At 42.5% G+C, this 19,017-nt stretch overlaps 1 protein-coding gene across 3 annotated transcripts in view; it reads left to right on the top strand.

Annotated features, from left to right (window-relative positions):
* LOC126272357 (probable cytochrome P450 6a13) overlaps positions 1–19,017 on the top strand; it is a 75,567-nt gene that overhangs the window by 19,385 nt on the left and 37,165 nt on the right. For all 3 annotated transcript variants that reach the window (XM_049975168.1, XM_049975166.1, XM_049975167.1), the window contains 2 exons: positions 4,455–4,751; positions 12,858–13,096. In XM_049975168.1, the coding sequence (XP_049831125.1) occupies positions 4,532–4,751; positions 12,858–13,096 (459 nt within the window). In that variant the 5' untranslated portion in view covers positions 4,455–4,531. The remainder of the gene's footprint in view (positions 1–4,454; positions 4,752–12,857; positions 13,097–19,017) is intronic.

The following is a 19,017-nucleotide window of genomic DNA, read 5'->3' on the forward strand; positions in this document are numbered from 1 at the left end:
GGTCGCTTCAGTGCATAAAGGCTTAAGGCCCGTCAACAAAAGAGTCGCTAACCGAGTGACCAAGACAACTGGATGGGAAGCGAAGCACCCATTTTCGATTCCTACATACATTCTATGGTTTTTTCATCTGTATTTTTCCCAGAATCAAAGTATATGGGAAATAGGAGATTTAACAAAGTAAATAAATCAAAAACGAATAAGAACAACGTGAGTAAATAAAATTCCCAAACAACTTGGATGAGTGATGAAGAGAAATTTTAACGCTAGTAGTTTAATAATCGACCTTCTATTCACTCTGTTACATATTCTCACATTCCTTCGAACAACTAGGTGAATGATACTGATCATATAACCATTCGAAGCAAATATATTCGCTTCATCAAGAAAATCTGATGAATACCATCATCTAGCAACTACATCGTTCCCAAGATTCGTTGGAAAATGACTAATGTTACATTTAAAATATTTTACTCTCTCTTTGCCGCTAACCACGAATACGATGACATTGTTTGAAATATCGATGCTAAAACTTGATCATAAATGATGCCATGGCTTGTTATTGTGCCCTCGCAGTTGTGTTTGTGCAATCCCCACTGGGTCTCCAGAAGCGAGTTGCAGTTATGAAACCCCGAAATAAAGCAGTCCGTGGTCCCACGTGATGAAATTCGGAAGTATCCTCCTTCGAGTTGTTTTCATACAACGAGAATTAAAATAATAATTCTTCAGTAACCGAACTTGCTTGAAAAATTTAATTACCACTGAAGGGCTACGGAGTTGGTTGGGGAGTGGCTAGTTACTGGGTCTATAAAACTGTTCACAGTTGAATAGTAGTTTATCATAAAAACAAAGTTGAACTCTTTACAATCAGTAAAATAAACAATTTAATAGCAGAGCACTGATGATAAGTAAATCAGACTGTTAAATCCCAAGGCCCAAGACGTCGATTAATACAATCCTTAAATCGCATGGTTGCAAGGTCGTAACTAAAAGGAAACTCTCCCCACTTTCGCAGACCTACAAATGAAATCGCCTTCCTTTTCTTACCAAAATAATTTAAAGTACTAAGCAGTTGCTTCACCAATTATTAGTTGCCACAGAGCGTTGCTAGTTAACAGATAGTTACGGGTCAAGAACTTCAATTAATCAAACAAATAACTTAGCAAGTCCACAAATGGGCTACGGCCCAATGATAAATGCTTACCGCGGCGAAAACCTTTCAAGTAATTAAATTTTACGCACTTAATTAAGAAACAAGATGCCTCGTCCCTAAATACAAGCTTACAGCAACCCTGATGTATCTTAAGTGATTAAAATTTAACTTTTCAGAAAGCTTTAACCATATTTTAAGACGGATACGGGATAACAGAACCAGCGGCCGACGGCCACGCAGACAAGTTTTACGATGGGTGAAGGAGCTTCAGGATTTACACGAAATTTGGTTACGAATACAAGAAGCCTATTAGTAACTATCTTACGGGGCTTTAAGTTTACATACGAGGGTTGACTGAAAAGTAATGCCTCCACCTTCGTAACTCTTCAACAGTTGGCAGCATTGGTGTGTGTCAGGTACTGGTTTGTTCCGTAGCCTCTTCTCTACAGCTCCAGTTGGCGGTAAGCCTTAGCATTGAAACGGTTGTGTTGTTACAGTGTAAAGCATGTAACCCTGCGCAGACGGTCTGTCAATGCGATTTAAGCAACGTGCAGTCATTGAATTCTTGACAGTAGAAGGTGTCACTCCAAAGAAGTTTCAACAGAGAATGAAAGCAGTTTATGGTGATTCTGTTGACGTGAGTACTGTGCGTCGTTGGACGAGTAATAAAGATGTTGAGGCGGGAACATCTAACCTGCATGATAAACAAAGAGTTGGACGTCCTGTGAGAGCAACCACCGAGTTTCACAAGCAAAATGTTGACAGATTGATTCAGGACGTTCGCCATATCACTCGGAGAAAAATTGCAAGCACAACGGGCATTTCACAAGAACGTGTGGGTCACATTATTGCTTTGTTTGCCTATTGGCAGATCTGTGACCGACGGGTATCCTGGATGCTGACTCCTGAAATGAAAGCGCACTGACTTCCATCTGTTGCCGATAGTGAAAGACAATCTGCGGGGACATCATTATGCTTCTGATGAAGACATTGAGAGAACTGTGTGGCTGCGGAAACAGAGTGTCGACTTCTTCCGTGGCAGCTACGGAAAACTTGTTCATCGTTGGCAGAAGTGTATCCAATTGGCTGGTGATCATGTGGAAAAGTGAATATTGGTAATTAAAGATCACATTCTAAGGACTATTTCTGCATTTGATTTATTAAAATATTTCCGTCCAAACCCAATTAACGAAGGTGGAGGCATTACTTTTCATTCAGCCCTCGTACAAACATGCCACTGCGGACAAGCAGGCTATTAGCCTTATAAACACAATGAGCTTTACGGCGCAATGGCCCATCAAAACGCCAGGTACGAGGCATGAAGTCTAAGAGACCCTCACGGCAAGTTGCCTAGGACATACTTATAAATCACAGGGGAAACTAATTGTAAATATTAAGCTCCCCTAGCCAGTATCATATGAAATTGAAATACAGAACGCCAAAGTACGACAAACTCTTAATCTTAGAAGATACAGACAAGTGAATTAGCTAACCCGACGTGCAGAAACACAAAAAAATGGTTCAAATGGCTCTGAGCACTATGGGACTCAACTGCTGTGGTTATTAGTCCCCTAGAACTTAGAACTACTTAAACCTAACTAACCTAAGGACATCACACACATCCATGCCCGAGGCAGGATTCGAACCTGCGACTGTAGCAGTCGCACGGTTCCGGACTGCGCGCCTAGAACCGCGAGACCACCGCGGCCGGCGCAGAAACACACAAAACACACACACAATAAAATTATTGCACAGGTGGCTAGTTGGACAAACAAGTAATGCATCTACATCTACATTTATTCTTCGCAAGCCACCCAACGGTGTGTGGCGGAGGGCACTTTACGTGCCACTGTAATTACCTCCCTTTCCTGTTCCAGTCGCGTATGCTTCGCGGGAAGAACGACTGCCGAAAAGCCTCCGTGCGCGCTCGAATCTCACTAATTTTACATTCGTGATCTCCTCGGGAGGTATAAGTAGGGGGAAGCAATATATTCGATGCCTCATCCAGAAACACACCCTCTCGAAACCTGGACAGCAAACTACACCGCGTTGCAGATCGCCTCTCTTGCATAGTCTGCCACTTGAGTTTGCTAAACATCTCCGTAACGCTATCAAGCGTACCAAATAACCCGGTGCCGAAACGCGCCGCTCTTCTTTGGATCTTCTGTCAACCCGACCAGGTACGTATCCCACACTGATGAGCAATACTCAAGTATAGGTCGAACGAGTGTTTTGTAAGCCACTTCCTTTGTTAATGGACTATATTTTATAAGGACTCTCCCAATGAATCTCAACCCTTACCCGCCTTACCAACAATTAATTTTATATGCTCATTCCACTTCCCTTTACAGAAGTAACTGCTACCACTGTTTGTTCCGCTATCACATAATCACACAATAAAGGATCCTTCTTTCTATCTATTCGCAATGCATTACATTTGTCTATGTTAAGCGTCAGTTGCCACTCCATGCACCAAGTGCCTATCCGCTGCAGATCTTCCTGCATTTCGCTGCAATTTTCTAATGCTGCAACTTCTCTGTATACTACAGCATCATCCGCGAAAAGCCGCATGGAACTTCCGACACTATCTACTAGGTCATTTATATATATTGTGAAAAGCAATGGTCCCATAACATTCCCCTGTGGCACGCCAGAGGCTACTTTAACGTTTGTAGACGTCTCTCCATTGAGAACAAAATGTTGTGTTCTGTTTGCTAAAAACTCTTCAATCCAGCCACACAGCTGGTCTGATATTCCGTAGGCTCTTACTTTGCTTGTCAGGCGACAGTGCGGAACTGTATCGAACGCCTTCCGGAAGTCGAGGATAATGGCGTCTACCTGGGAGCCTGTATCTAATATTTTCTGGGTCTCATGAACAAAGGGGGCAAGTTCTTTCGCGTACTCTGTGTAGAATCGAACTGGTATCCCATCAGGTGCAGTGGACTTTCCTCTGTTAAGTGATTTCAGTTGCATTTTTATTCCTTGGACACTTATTTCGATGTCAGCATTTTTTCGTTCGTGCGAGGATTTAGAGAAGGGTCTGGTAGATTAAGCTGACCAGCTGTCTTACAAAAATAGACACCTTTTCTACAGATTTACTAGGAATTTACATTATTAAAAATGGCCTGCTGAAAGCCATAAGACCAGTTGAAGCACACATTTGTGCTGTTGCGGACTCTATATCAGTCTCTGATTGACTACCAGGGGTCTGCGGACATTATGTTAAAAGATGCTGATTCAGAGAAATCTGTTGTAAACTCTATAGCACAACGCTATGGTTTGTCTCTTCGTGTTTTGTTCACAGAATTGCGGGAGCAGTCAAAGCTCACCGTGCGTCCACGTAAAGTTTAGCTGTAGACGTGTTCCTCGGAGGCGGCCAGCATGAGCGTGGTGCTGCAGTCGTGGCTGGGGGACCTGGCGGCCGTCGCACTGGTGGTGTTGGCGGCGGCGTACGTGTGGTTCTCGCACCGCTTCACCTACTGGACCAGCAGGGGCGTGCCCCAGAGGCAGCCGCAGTTCCCCTTCGGCAACGTCAGACAGAGCCTCCTGGGGCAGACACGCTTCGAGTTTGTGGTGCAGGACATCTACAACGAACTCAAAGGTTCTGGACCATGTCGTGCTTTTATATTGTCAGAAAGCAGCCACTTCTGATCCAATGAATACATGCAGCTTAAAGCAACAGCACACTCAGGAGCTCTCGAAAACACGTCGTTATTGGTAGGATTTGTTGCAATAAAATTGTGGGAAACATTAAGTATCTGGTTAAAGAACTGCTATATTACTATCCTCTTCCTCACTGCTTCATCCACGTATGAGTTAGACACATATATTGAACACACCTACCCCTTCCCTTCAGTGTGGGCACCTCTTCCTCCCCCTGTCATTCTCATCCTCCCACCTCTGTCTATCTCCTCCTCCCCACTGCGTCTGTCTCTTCATCACCTCTTCCCCCTCTCTTTGTCCATTTCTTCCACACTCTGTCTCTGACCGTATCTTCCTCCCCTACCCCTCTGTCTGTATCCTTTTCCCCTTTCTCTTTCCATCTCCACCTCCCCTCTTTCTCTTCCATCTGCCCACTACCCCCCCAAACCTTCCACCTACATCACCCCTTCCTCTCCTTTCACTGTACATTCTTCCTCCACCTCACTCAGTCCATCTCAAGCTGTCCCTAGCTATGCTCGATGGCACTTGTAGCCCTTGTAGTGCAGTTCAGTGGCGGCCGTTGTGACCCATCGGTTCCAGGCGCTATGGTCGCCGGTTCGAATCCTGCCTTGGGCATGTATGTGTGTGATGTCCTTAGGTTAGTTAGGTTTAAATAGTTCTAAGTTCTAGGGGACTGATGACCTCAGATGTTAAGTCTCATAGTGCTCAGAGCCATTTGAACCATTTTTAGTGCAATTCAGTAATGGAGACAGCTGCTACTCATTTCACTACTACTCCTACAACATGCCTCTCACGCAGGACAGGCTGCACATCAGGGGCTTGAATACCATTTATTTGACCCTGATGTACAGGTCGCCATTCAAATCAGGTCGATAAAGCAGGCCCATACAATTCCAACACAACATGCATGTCACGCAGGGCAACCTACATGTCAGGGTCAGGGAAACCGTTTCTTGCATATTATGAAAGTATACCCTTTCATGTCATCGGCGCATTTCGACGCGCAGGTCGCCGAAGTGGCGTCAACTTGAAAGACCTGCACCAGGCGAACGGTTTACCCAACGGCAGGCCCTCGTCACACGACATTTCATTTCATTTCATCGGCGAATTAAAAATACATTAAAAATGCATTGTTCTTGGAATTATTTGTTAAAATCAAACATATCAACGATTAAAGCCTTCAGGATATTGTGACATATTATACATGGCCGAAAGTTGGATAAGTTCAGTGTACTGCAATGAACAGGAAGGCGGTATTACCATGCAGAGAGTGCTGTGTACTGCTCGTTCGCATCCCACAGAAAAAAAAGAATAAATTATTCCACTTTGTGTTTTCTGAAAGGTTCTGGGTCTTCCTCATTCATGTAAGAGAAGTATGTATAGGAATATTTGATGTAATGTAAATATAAGTGAGCTCTCTCTCTCTCAGCAGCGAGTTTGCTCGACTGCCTTTATGTACAAGACAACTTGCACAGTTTCTTATTTCATGTGTAGTATTTCACAGGTTCTAAAGATTCATGTGAGAATGACATTAGGGCTTTACTGAAATGCGAAAATGGTGAGAAACTTTTATCTTATGTGAAAGACAAATTTGTATTGGGCAATTTGTATTGGAACTTTTATAAATTGACATTCTTATTGACCGGAAATGGAACTAACATTGTTGTGTTGTAGCATATTCATAGATATTGAAGTTTAATTTATGTATGCTGCAGACCGAATGACGTGACTAACGTATAGATAAGCGAGGAAATGTGCATTTTAATAGAGCTAACATAGGAATTTTACACCTGTAGAGTCACTAAACAAACTGTGTGATTTGCGAGCCGTCACGTATAGTTTGTACAAGCCGGGCTGTTTCTGAGCGTTTAGCAGTACTGTGGGGATCAAGCCACGTCGAATACTACGATCCATGTGACGACGGCTTTGGTTGAAGCCAGGTGGACTACTGCTGGTGCTCTGTGACGCTGGTGAGAAGTGCGGCAGACCCACATCGGACCTAGGATCCCCAGAAATTGGATGAAGTGTCTGGAAATGGCACCCACTGAGCTATCTCGCCGCAGCGATTCCAGTTCTGGAACCAGTAGGGAAGCTGACGATTCGTAGATCAGCAGCTTGACCTAGTGTGTGATGTTGCTCAAAGAGGCTGCTGTAGTTTACCTGTGCGGTAGGCTCCCGCCATTTAATCGATTCTGGCCATGCTGTGTTATCCTAAACCACGTACCAACCCAGTAAACCACTGAGGCACAACAGAGCATTGCAGGATGATGAACCATCACTACTATGGTGTCCAGCTACAGAAATAAGTCGGTAGGTGGCCAGCATATCCGTTGGCCACTTGCGAAGACCTGCCTGAAGCTCAGACCGCATCAGTATCTTCGGTTATATTCCTCTGCAGTCATTTCGTGTCGTGTTCAAACACCAGGTTTTCGAAAGACGTTTGACACTGACCACATTGTCTACTACTAATGAAGACACGATCGCGCAGGGTGTCTTTGCAAATATGCTACTGGCGTGAGAAATGTTTGACTAATAGGCCCTATATCTACATTGCAGTTACTGGGCGGCGTATGTTACACAGAAACAAATGTAAGCGCAATTGGACCCCTAATGCTTTCAATATACATAAACGATTTATCTCTTGAATCAAAGTTTATGAAGTTTATTCTTAATCTCATGCCACTGCTTAGCTTGCACCGAACTTTAGCACGTAAATTTACTGTCTACCTTCAGTGGCAATTCCAGTCGTAGTGAGCTATTATTATTGTCACAGCACGAGTCTCAAAGCTGCAATCAGCGGAACGCTTCTGTCATGTCTTTGCATGCTTTTCAGGCCAGAACGAAAGTCGTCGCCTGGAGATTCACAGAGAACTGTGTTAGACAACCCAGTTTTCGGAAGTAGACATGAAACATATGTAAATTAAGAATGAAAGACACATTTCATCGGAATATTTAATCGGCACGGAGGAATATGATAAACCACAATACTAGTGATTGTTGGCAATTGACTAATGTAACCTTACTCCTCATTTACTCTTTATTCGTATTTGTATGCCTTATACAAATGAGAGGACGTTGAAAGTATTCTGGATGAGGCAGAAGGACACAGGCTGACAAGGCAGTAAACAGGCTCACAGTCATTTCGCGGAAGGATGCCTGAGGAAGGCGTTGGTCAATAGCCCACGGGCCAGGCAACTCTTTTCATTACCGCACTGGGATGTCCAAGACATCATGGATGCACACCAATAAGATCTCTTGTGGTGCAAGCCCCCATGTCATAAAACATTTTACAGCCCAGGCGAATGGGAAGAAGAGGAACGTTTTTAGCAAAAGGCACTACCGTGTACAAAAGTAAAAAGCTGAGTTTTTCTCCGTAAAGTACCGCACACGACAGACACACCATGGAAATGGAATGGGAACTCGCAGTTTTCGGGCCTTTGAAGGCGTGAGACGCCACTGGGCATGTTGACTCAACAAAAACTCGAAATAAGAATCATAGGAATTAACTGACGTAAATAAACAAGAGGTTAGACAGAGATTTGCCGTACCGTTGAAGACTATCACGTTGGTCACAGACAGGAAAAAAATGGCTCTGAGCACTATGGGACTCAACTGCTGTGGTCATCAGTCCCCTAGAACTTAGAACTACTTAAACCTAACTAACCTAAGGACATCACACACATCCATGCCCGAGGCAGGATTCGAACCTGCGACCGTAGCAGTAGCACGGTTCCGAAATGCGTGCCTAGAACCGCTAGACTACCGCGGCCGGCCCACTCGTCTCGTATAGGGTGCCTAGGGGATATTGGGTTCTCGGTATGCTATACAAAAATTCAAGCAAATAAAATTAGTAGTTTTATTTCAATAATGCAGATTTGACAATACTTAACTTGGAGATTTACAGGAGTAGTCGCAAACGATAGGCGACATGCAAACAGTCATATTCTTGGCTGTGCAATGTTCCTGCAAGTTTTACACACGTCACTGATAACTAATGTCCGCAATGAGCATGTGGTTGCGCCGGAACATAACCAAGGTGTGAAACACGGCAATGAGTGATTTCCTTGTAGAAAACATTCGATCAGAAATCACTTTATCCTACTCTTCATCTTGGACTTCAGACTTTGCCGAGAACTTGTGACGGCCCGGCACAACCAGCGTTGGTGTATCCAGAAATTTCGAGCTGATTTTGCACTTTCCCACTTGAGAACGTCGGTGGTGTCTCCAATGACTGATTCTGCAGCCACTTAAGCCTCCGCTTACAACACTATGGTGAGAGAGAACCGTAATCGCAAGACGGAGCGGAGGGAAATTAACGTCATTGTATAACATTTTGATCATTTCAGATTTCGCTTTGAAGACATGCATTTTAATTCATTGAACAGCCTGCTTAACGACTCCACCTTAGGTGCAACATATTCCCTTCTGTGGTGCTATTTATCTTTGTAATAACATCACGACAATCATTGAGCACTTTTTAATTGCTGTTAGTCACTTGCGCGATTAACAAGATCCTTCGCCATAAGGTCTTTGTCAGATGTGCCAAGGTCTTATTATATTAATATTTCCGTGGTTAATCAGTTGTTTTATAAATAACTCTCATCAGAATAAACCAAAGTAATTGTGATTTTTGTCTATTTTAGTAGATGTAGTATTCCTAATCAATTATTTTGGAGGGTTATTAATTAACGTATGTCAGATACCTGGGTGTTAAAATTACGAACAACTTCAGTTGGAAGGACCACATAGATAATATTGTCGGGAAGGCGATCCAAAGGTTGCGTTTCATTGGCAGGACACTTAGAAGATGCAACAAGTCCACTAAAGAGACAGCTTACACTACACTCGTTCGTCCTCTGTTAGAATATTGCTGCGCGGTGTGGGATCCTTACCAGGTGGGATTGACGGAGGACATCGAAAGGGTGCAAAAAAGGGCAGCTCGTTTTGTATTATCGCGTTATAGGGGGGAGAGTGTGGCAGATATGATACACGAGTTGGGATGGAAGTCATTACAGCATAGACGTTTTTCGTCGCGGCGAGAGCTTTTTACGAAATTTCAGTCACCAACTTTCTCTTCCGAATGCAAAAATATTTTGTTGAACCCAACCTACATAGGTAGGAATGATCATCAAAATAAAATAAGAGAAATCAGAGCTCGAACAGAAAGGTTTACGTGTTCGTTTTTCCCGCTCGCTGTTCGGGAGTGGAATAGTAGAGAGATAGTATGATTGTGGTTCGATGAACCCTCTGCCAAGCACTTAAATGTGAATTGCAGAGTAGTCATGTAGATGTAGATGTAGATGTAGATACAGGGCTGACTTAATATTCCAAACCTGGGTTCACTAACGATTGGTGAAATATCACTTTATTTACGACGAAGTTACTGTGTCTTGATATTTCAGTTTGTAAACAGAAAAGGCTAGGTTAGCAGACCGCAGACATGGACAATCGATTCGGCTCGTATTTGGCAGGTCGCTTGTGTACAATCTAAAACGAAAGACTAAGATTTTTGACCTAAAGCCTTCGCTTTTGAGAAAACCACCCCTAAATTTCATTATACGCATTCGATTGACGGGATCGATAGATCATTAAAAATTATACATTTTTCATCATCGTATACGGGGTCCACAAACTCATATTTTCTTAGAAACTGAAGACAGAAACTCTTAAGACTGCCACGTACGTACCCATGGGATAAAGTCGCTGTTCAAAGAATGCACCGGTGGCGTAGCAACCAAGGCATGTGCCTGCGAAGCAAAGAACCACTGTTCTATTGTCAAACGCATCCTGCAGTTCTTTTTATTTCTATTTTTTCCCGTGTCGAAAATGGTGCGACTACTATGATTATGTGGATAATCAATAAGCAATAATAATGAGGTTGACAAGCACACTTCTGAAACACGAGGAATTAAAACTGTAAGTCTCGTCGTATGAAAACAGTTCAGAGTGATGAGAGTATGAATTCGTCACGAGAGACCACAGAGTGGCGACCGCAGTTCGAGAATCTGGGCCCTTCCAGTGCCTGGATTGACGCTTAGTTTGTGGATCATAGGTCAAAAATCAACATCAGTCACACCTTTTCACTCTTTCCAAGAGATTAGGATCATTTCCAATTGTGTTCGAAGTGTTAATATGTACATTTTAACGAAATTCTTTTGTTCTATCGTGAAAATTTCCACCAGTTTCGAATGCAATTTAAATTGGTTGTATAACATTTGCCTTACGCATTCTTTATCAACTTCCAGTTTCAGCAAGCGATCGAATACTCAACGGACTATCAGATCGAATCAGCTTACGTACTTTTCGAGATTTTCATCCACTTTTGACGTTGAAGGACGTCCCTAGCGTGAGCCATCTTCATCGTCTTGTCGGCCATCTTGGAAACTCTTGAACCACTGAGAAACTCGCGAACATTGCCTTCGCCATACACTTCTTTCAGTAAAATACAGATTTCAGTAGCACATTTTTCAAGTTTCATGTGCAACTTCACAATTCATTGCTTCGGTTTTACATTTAACATTTTCCTGGCAAAACCGAATAACAGCTCTTACACAAACGAAAGTCACGGCCACACTGGTTTGTCTACAGACACCAGAGATGCCGCATTCGACTGAGAAAACTTCACGCTTCATAGTTATTGCTCATTTATCTTTGGTACATGCATACTTACTCTGCGACAGCATCAGTCCCGTTATTTTATATTGACGTCTCTTGGGCCTCCTTTGTCAGCTGCATTTTCGTGTCTACTCTGATCAGTAGGTCTGGCATTTTTATTTCGTATTTCATCATACATTATAACCACACCAAAAACAACACACACACATAAAGATGCTAATGAAATACGTTTCATACACAGCACTAGCTAAACACTACTGGGTATTCCCACAAGACGTGATTCAGCGTCACATATGTGGTTATAATCATCGAGGTCGTCTAACGTTAGGTAAACTTCTCACGACATTGCTCGAAACCAAGTTTTTGAAGCCTGCAATTCATTGTTGCGGCTGTGTAATCACAGTCAAAAATATAATGGCTTGTCTAAGTGTTGCATTGTAACGCTATGGTTAGCGTTAAATCCTGCCATGCTCACTAGAATTTTTTTATTTCTAAATCTAACCAAAAGAATTTAACTATCATTTCTGTTCAGTTAATTGGTTTAAATGTAGCGTTCTTATTTCTGATTCTTTGTCACGTCATTTTCATCATCGTATGGAATTTTTTATTTGCTGTCGTTTTTCTACCTATCATTCTTTTTTTGTCTGTAATCTACCTATGTCGCCTATAATTTGCAACCAAATGCCAACGAGGATTGGTCACCGTTTGCTAATGCGGCAGCCCGTGACACAGTTTCAAGTAATAAAATATAGCGAGAAATTACCGTTTGCTTTCAGCGCTGAAGCTAGACTTTTTCTGTCCTGAGTTTGCTCGTAGAGGTTAGCTTTAATAGCCGTGAACAGAGCGATCGTCATTTTAGTTGTGCTGCAGATTGTTGACCACCGGTTTGTTGTGTACATTGCACATCATGAGATTGTGATTAGATTAGGACATGACTTTAAATTCAGATCTATAAAACGCGTCTCCTGTCACAGTTCAGTCATTGGTCGCTTAAAATCAGCTATCGAGAGAGCATCTCGCATTTCCGACTTACCTCGCGGCGGGCACTTCCAACATTGCTCCGCGTTACACGGTAAGAACATTTGCGAAGTGACTCGCCAGTTTGTGTGTCGCCTATAACGAGGCAGTAGCCGGCGGCCGATGTGGCAACACTGTGGCAGACGTCAACCATCAAGTAATTTTAAACGGAATATAGCAAGTAGAGCTCCGTGTACACAATGTAAAATAAATATTGCTAGCACTTAGGTCACATTTTTACTGTTCACCAGGCATCATTCGCTTAACATAATAACACTGATAGAAAGTAGCACACTGAGAAATAATCTTATTTCGTATTACAGAAGTTTGGACTACAGTGCTAATCTGGACTCTGATGACAAACTTTCTAACTACTGTACTGACCATTTATGACTCTTGTCTACTGTTGTAGGTGAAAAATATTTTGGAATGTACGGATTCAGCAGACCACTCCTTGTGTTGAGAGATCCAGACCTCATTCGACTAGTGCTGGTCAAGGACTTCGATTCTTTCAACAACCGCGGCGTTCCTTTCAACGATCGGGAACCGCTGAACCACAATCTGTTCTTTTTAACTGGAGTCAAATGGAGGAGGCTGCGAAACAAGTTGACGCCGACATTCACGACCGGGAAGCTAAAGATGATGTGTCAGGTAAGAAGGTGTTTTGCCTCAGAATACGACAGGTTGTAATTATTAACAGATTACACGACCGTTTCCGTTTAACTTACTTCGGGAAGCTTTGTTGGTTGCTGTGAGGCTTACTGAGTCTATGAGGTCTTTGCTTTCTTATATTGTTCCTTTCTTATACGAAATGTTAAGTGCGGGTTGCTGTACTATTTAGCTCATTTTAGCATGATTCTAGAAAACACTGATGTCACCACAAACCAGGATCATGTGGCGATGGGTTACTTTGATGGTTAAAGGAAAAAGCACTGAAATCTAGGTGGGATGCGGCAGATTTGTGCCTATTTGTTTTTTTTTAGCTGCTAGATTAATATTACACCACTTGCATGTGTCAGAAAACTGTATTTGTGTTGCAGAATTCGTCCTTTCATTATCTCGAGATATACTCAAGTGTAGACAGTGTGCGTTTTTTTTTCTCTTTTGAATAAACTTTGGTCGATTTTTAGGTTGAGTGAATGATGGTTTCAGCGATTTCACAAATAACTGCGATGAACTTCTTTTCTGATGATTGATCTCTGTTCTACCTGGATACAGAACTATGGGCTTGGAGTATAGAACTTACGCTTACCTACAGGTTCTTGTCTTCTGCATCATATTTCATGTTGCAGTAAAGAAGAAAAGTTTCAGTCGTAGCGTAATTATGGATTATTTGCATATTTCTGATTATAAACGTGTCTGAACCTGGGTCGATCAGATAAACGCAGTGTTAATGCGCTTCATTAGAAGATATCCGCACAATCAAAACACTTCCTTCCGTCACATAAGGTGTGAATTTTAGTCTCTCTTGTGGATTTGTTTCTACAAATGACGGCAGAAAATTTAGTGCTCCAGGAATATTTCGTATGCTTTGTATCTTTAGGAGGCATTCCCTGCTTAAAATTTACAAGTTTCTTCCAGTGTTAATACTGAAACCCATTATCTGTCACCTACTCTATCTTGTACAAGCCTTGTCTCTGTATAGCGGCAGCAACCTCAGTGCCCTGAACCTGCTTTTTCTATTGAAGCCGGGTGCTCCCTTTAAAATGTTTAACCCCACTTTCTTCCTTTCTTTTAGTCAAGTTGTGCCACAATTTTTTCCTCGATTACATTCAGTGCTTCCTCATTATTTACTCAATCAACCCATCTAATCGTCAGCATTCTCTTGCAGCACTACATTTTTCTTCTGGTATGAACTCTTTATATCGATTACGTCTCACATTCGAATAGGGCTACACCCTACTCAAATATATTCAGAAAAGAATTCCTAGCACTTACAGTTGTACTCAGTGTTGCACTATTTCTCTTGTTCACGATTGCTTTTCTTGTTATTGTCAGTATGCATTTCATATCCTGTCTGTTTTCACCATCGTCAGTTGTTTTGCTACCCAAATAGCAAAGCTCGCCAACTACCTTTAGAGTACGCTTTGCTAATCTAATTCCCTCAGTATCACTTGACATCCACTACTTTTCAATTTTGTTGGTTATTCATCTTACAATATCTTTTCACCCCACTATCCGTTCAATTCAACTGACCTGCCACGCCCTTTGCCGTCTGTCACAGAATTATCATAACTACCTAGTACGCATAAATAAAGATGATCCTAAAAATTGAGTTATGAAGAAACAAATGCGCATTGGACGCACTCTGACTGCCTCATTGCACCAGAAGAATGGAAAACTACCACATGTAGATGACATCACTGACCGAGTCATGAATGAATGGTGGAAACTACAGGATCCTAATAATGTGCTTACAAACTCTGTCTCGTACCCTGCTGATCTAAGGTGCAATTTCTCACTATGTTCTATATTGATTAGTGGGGTAATTTTCGAGCTCCATGATCCGCGGCAGTCTGCAACACATCAGCTGCCTACTGCGGGAACATCCCTCTTCAGAGACCGAAAACAATCCTTCTTCTCCAGAATGCGCAGTCCAACTATTCTCTAGTGAAAAAAGATTTCTCCTCCCTCTCTAATAGTCGATGCAAATACTGTGCACCAACGAAAACGGATCTGAAAAATTCTGGACAGTGATATTGTCATTAAGATTATAACTAGCTCCCCGTCTAGCAAACGTCTTACGACATTAGCTAATCTTTAAACACCGATGCAGGCAGTTCCTAAACAATTCTGTTACTCTCCCACTCCCCAACTAAATATGCGACTTCAACCAATAAACGTCTGCACGTACGAATTCCTTGAAAACTGGCGTCCTGACGTACCCAAAACTTTTAGATTCAGCAATGAGTGTTCTTACAACATTTTAGAAAAGAGGGTGTTCACCCTGCCTAAAGTGGCACCAGGAAGTCGGCCCAACACTTTACAAAGACAGAAAGGAAACACTGAACGCAATTCTGCTGTGTCACTACTCACGGAGCTCAGAGGTCAATATCTGTGGTGGACTTCTACCCTCTTGGCGTTCCAGTAAGGCAACCTGTCGGCAAAAAAGGAAGCTCCTTTGAAATGTGTTTGGACCAGATGTCACTGCTTATAAAACCAAGATTTTGTACCAGCGCAGTTGCTCTTAACGGCACGTTACGTGACTTATTTGACTGCTGACCTGTACTCCATGTTGTGCAGGATGTATAATGCGGAAAACTACCGAAGTATGACTCATAGTCGACCGGGCCAAACAAAGCTTCTGGTTGTCAGTCTGCATGCTGCGACCGGGCACTTCGCCTCACGTCCTTCGATTTCTCTTCTGAAAGGTGAGCCGCAACGGCCATGTCGTCCGACCGGATTGCGAGTTACCGCCTTGACCGTCTCTGGTTACCCTTGCTCATCATGGAATGGAAAATATCACGTGCAAGACTGCTACCAGAAAAGAGAAGGAGTTAATGCAAAAATAGACTACGTAATCCTGGCAATCACTGAAGTTACTCATTACAACAGTTAAATATTAATTAAATGACAAGGATAGAATTCAGGTTGAGATGAATTTAAATCAACTCTTATTGAAACATGTCATTCCAGTGTCATTCCAGAAATGGACTGAAGGGTATCAGTGACTTCCCATCATATTCTGCGTCTATAACACAGGGTTCAGCATGCTGCTCACAACAAAATCTAATAGTATTAGTGTTTTTAGCTTTGTAATCCTTTTTAATATAAGTAGCAACTTCGCCTTCAGTTTCACTTTTCAGCTTGGTTCGTGCTTCCTGAACAATTATAAATTCTAGCGGATTAAAGATTCTCAGGAATATAGAATGAGGCTGCTGGTGCCCCACTTTTCAGTCGGAGTCTTCTAGTAAAGAGGAGCATATTCGCCTTTTATGTGCTCCGTTAAGAGCATTTTTCTGCAGGTTAATTACTTGTTTACTACTGACGCTGGTTGCAACGTACTTTGAAGGCAGTATTCACATATAGCACTGAAAGTGCATAATTCAGAAGCTATGGCGTCGTAAACAATAAGAACCGTGAAAAAGTAACTCTCCTTAAAACGGAGAGTATATGTCTGGCTGACACACACCACAAAATTACAGGCCCATTAACGTTGGTATGCAGAAGGATTTTGGAACATATATTGTGTTCAAACATTGTGAATTACCTCGAAGAGAACGGTCTGTTCACACATAGTCAATACGGATTTCGTTCTTGTGAAACACAACTAGCTCTTAACTCACACGAAGTGTTGAGTGCTATTGACAAGGAATTTCAAATTGATTCCGTATTTCTAGATTTCCAGAAGGCTTTTAACACTGTACCTCGCAAGCGGCTTGTAGTCAAATTGCGTGCTTATGGAATATCGTCTCAATTATGCGACTGGATTCGTAATTTTCTGTCAGAGAGGTCAAAGATTCGAACCTGAAGCGCCTAGAACCGCTCGGACACTCCGGCCGGCAAACAGAAGTGATATCTGGCGTTCCACAAGATAGTGTTATAGGCCATTTGCTGTTCCTTACCTATATAAACGATTTAGGAGACAGTCTGAGCAGCCGTCTTAGGTTGTTTGCAGATGACGCTGTCGTTTATCGTCTAGTAAACCAATCAGAAGATCAAAACAAATTGCAGAACGATTTAGAAAAAATATCTGTAGGATGCGAAAATTGGCAGTTGAAAAGTGTGAGGTCATGCACATGAATACCGAAAGGAATGTGTTGAACTTCGGTTACACGATAAATCAGTCAAACTAGAGGCCGTAAATTCAACTAAATGTCTAGGAATTAAGAAGAACTTAAATTGGAAATAATACGAGCACGTGGAAAAAGTTGTGGGGAAGGCGAACCAAGGACAGCCTTTTTTTTGTCAGTTCACATAGAAGATGCAACAGATCCGCGAAAGAGACTGCCTGCACTTCGCTTGTCGGTCCTCTTTTCGAATACTGCTGCGCGGTGTGGGATCGATACCAGATAGGGTTAACGGAGTACTTCGAAAAAGTTCAAAGAAGGTGAGCACGTTTTGTATGATCGAGAAGTAGGGAAGAGAATGTAGCTGACATGATACAGTACAAGCGGTGGACATCATTAAAACAAAGGCGTTTTTCGTTGCGGCGGAATGTTCTCACTAAATTTCAATCACCACCTTCCTCCTCCGCATGCGAAAACATTATGTTGGCGCCGACCTATATCGGGAGAAACGATCGTCACAGTAAAGTAAGAGAAATCAGAGCGTGCACGGGAAGATATATTTGTTCGTTTTTTCCGCGTGCTGTTCGAGATTGGAATAATAGAGAATATTTGTGAAAGTGGTTCAATGAAGCCTGTGCCAAGTACTTAAGTGTGATTTGCAGAGTATCCATGTAGATGTAGATAAAAAGAAACACTTTTATTACTTGCTACATTTTCGGTGTTCATGCAGTAAAACTTCAACACCAGACGTGACGTATTTTAATTTATTATTTCATTGCTGCTCACGCTTACTCGCAACACACTTTGCAAATTTATACACATACACAATTGAATGCACCTGCAAATTTATACAGCTGTACGATACACAGTTCAGGATATGTGACATCATAAACGCTGAGATACGGGAAAAACTAGCTGTTGCCTACAACAGAGCGCAAATCACGCAGACTACACTAATTCAGTATTTGATGGTAATAGACAGCCTTCAGTGACCGCCAACAAAATTTAGACATAGTTTCAAAACTTTACCAATTTTTTTCCCCGCTTACATGCTTAACGTCAGATATTTAACACTTTAATTCATTTGTAAAGTAATCAAAAGCTTGAAGCTGTTTTATACATGAGGGTTCAATTTTTTTTAAAGAATCGGGAGTTTACTCGTCTATTTATAAACGGGTATACTATACTTCACACCCTTGCTGGATTGGCGTTCTGGGGAGAAAACCTTGTGACCGTTTCAGGAATGAGTCGTTCGCTGTGCCAGCAATGTTTCGAAAAATTCCTGGCGCATTTAACTTGTGTACTGAACCAAGACTCGAACCTGGAACCGATCTGAGGGTCTCAATCGCGCCCGGAGGGCTCAGTCATAAGAATATTTCCCGCGAAAGATAAGGTTCATAGTTGGTGTTCCGGTACGGCTCATGATTTCAGTCCGTCATGAAGTTTTAGAAGAGGGCTGCGCACTACAGAGTGAAAGATGCATTCTAACAAACTTATACACTCCTGGAAATGGAAAAAAGAACACATTGACACCGGTGTGTCAGACCCACCATACTTGCTCCGGACACTGCGAGAGGGCTGTACAAGCAATGATCACACGCACGGCACAGCGGACACACCAGGAACCGCGGTGTTGGCCGTCGAATGGCGGTAGCTGCGCAGCATTTGTGCACTGCCGCTTTCAGTGTCAGCCAGTTTGCCGTGGCATACGGAGCTCCATCGCAGTCTTTAACACTGGTAGCATGCCGCGAAAGCGTGGACGTGAACCGTATGTGCAGCTGACGGACTTTGAGCGAGGGCATATAGTGGGCATGCGGGAGGCCGGGTGGACGTACCGCCGAA

The sequence above is a fragment of the Schistocerca gregaria genome, chromosome 5 (genome assembly GCF_023897955.1).
Source record: "Schistocerca gregaria isolate iqSchGreg1 chromosome 5, iqSchGreg1.2, whole genome shotgun sequence".
NCBI lineage: Eukaryota > Metazoa > Arthropoda > Insecta > Orthoptera > Acrididae > Schistocerca > Schistocerca gregaria.